Source organism: Antrostomus carolinensis, unplaced genomic scaffold (assembly GCF_000700745.2).
Source record: "Antrostomus carolinensis isolate BGI_N321 unplaced genomic scaffold, ASM70074v2 scaffold33757, whole genome shotgun sequence".
Classification (NCBI taxonomy): Eukaryota; Metazoa; Chordata; class Aves; order Caprimulgiformes; family Caprimulgidae; genus Antrostomus; species Antrostomus carolinensis.
The window spans coordinates 1-1,344 of record NW_010330122.1 but is presented as its reverse complement, the minus strand read 5'-3'; the positions used below and the strand labels follow the sequence as shown (position 1 = coordinate 1,344).

Sequence of the window (1,344 nt, the reverse complement as noted above, 5' to 3'; positions counted from 1 at the left end):
GGCCCCCGGCATCTGCTGCAGCAGCGGTGAGGGCAGCACTGGGGCTGCATCCCTTCTGGGACCAGGGTCACCGGGGTCCTCACACACCAGAGGTTATGATGGAGAAGTGGGAGGGGAGAGGAGTGTCCTGTCCATCTGTCCATCTATCTCCCCAACAGCCAAGGCCACCACACTCAGGGCAGACTTGATTGCAACCCCGGGGAAGGTAGAAATGGATTGTGAGGTTTTGGGGAAGCCCATGAGGGGGTGGGTCTGTTCAACCAAGGACCAAGTGAGAGGACAAGAGGAAATGGCCTCAAGTTGCCCCAAGGGCAGTTGAGATGGGATGTGAGGAAGAATTTCTTTGCTGCAAGGGTTGTCAGGCATTGGAAGGGGTTGTCCAGGGCAGTGGTGGAGTCCCCATCCCTGGAGGGATTGAAGAGTCGTGTAGACACAGTGCTGAGGGACATGGGTTAGTCATAGGGGACTTGTCAGTGTTGGGTTCATGGTTGGACTCGATGATCTTAAAGGTCTTTAAGATGCTACAAAAGATCCTGCTACAAACCCTGGAGGTCTACAGGGCACGAAGCAAACACCCTCTCACTGACTGTGATTTAGAACTGGGGGGTGTCCAGGGGCTGGGGGGTCTCCAGGGGCTGGTTCACACCGTCCCATCTCACTCCCCTGTCTCTCCCCACGCAGACGGCTGTGGGCTCGACTCATCCTGTGACCCAGAAATGCTGTTTGCATAGAGCACCCCAAGAGAAGAACCTGCAGGACCCCCCATCTATTGAGTCGTACCAGCCCCGTATCAAACCCAGGACAAGCCGAGGTCTGTGACTCAGATCTTAGCGATGATCTTAATTAGAAATAAAACTTGTACAGAAAAAACAAATAAATCTGTGGTTTGGTGGTTTTCTGTGTGTTTGCCGGGTTCAGGTGCCGACTCGGGGGCTGCTTGGAGGAAAAAAAAACAACATTTTTAGGAAAGCAGAGATGGAGGAAAAAAAACCAACATTTTTAGGAAAGTGGAGATAAAACTCAAGGATTTAAGGTCAATTCTTAGAGCTGGTGTTTGATGTGAGTCAGGGAGGACAGAGGGACCTGTGGTCAGTCTGCCTGGGCTCAGGCTGACCCGGCACAAGCTCCAGCCTGGTGTTGGGCAGCCCAAAAACCAGTGGTTTTGGGGCAAAACTGAGAGCGTGGCTCGGTCTGCCAGACCTGCAAGACCACAAGAAGCCACAACCACGAAAGAGGACCCAGAGTAACATCAGTGTTGGCTACAAACTAAGCCCCAGGTGATGAGTAGCCGTGTCCTGGGGTGTATCAAGGGATGCCAGTCAAGGGAGGGGATTGTCCCGCTCT

General features: G+C 53.3%; 1 protein-coding gene across 1 annotated transcript in view; it reads left to right on the top strand.

The window, feature by feature from the left end:
- LOC104528740 (neurophysin 1) overlaps positions 1–731 on the top strand; it is a 1,543-nt gene extending 812 nt beyond the window's left edge. The window contains 2 exon segments of the mRNA XM_029086166.1: positions 1–26; positions 682–731. The exon segment at positions 1–26 is cut by the window's left edge and continues 20 nt beyond it. Of these exon segments, the coding sequence (XP_028941999.1) occupies positions 1–26; positions 682–731 (76 nt within the window).
- The last annotated feature ends 613 nt before the right edge of the window (positions 732–1,344 follow it).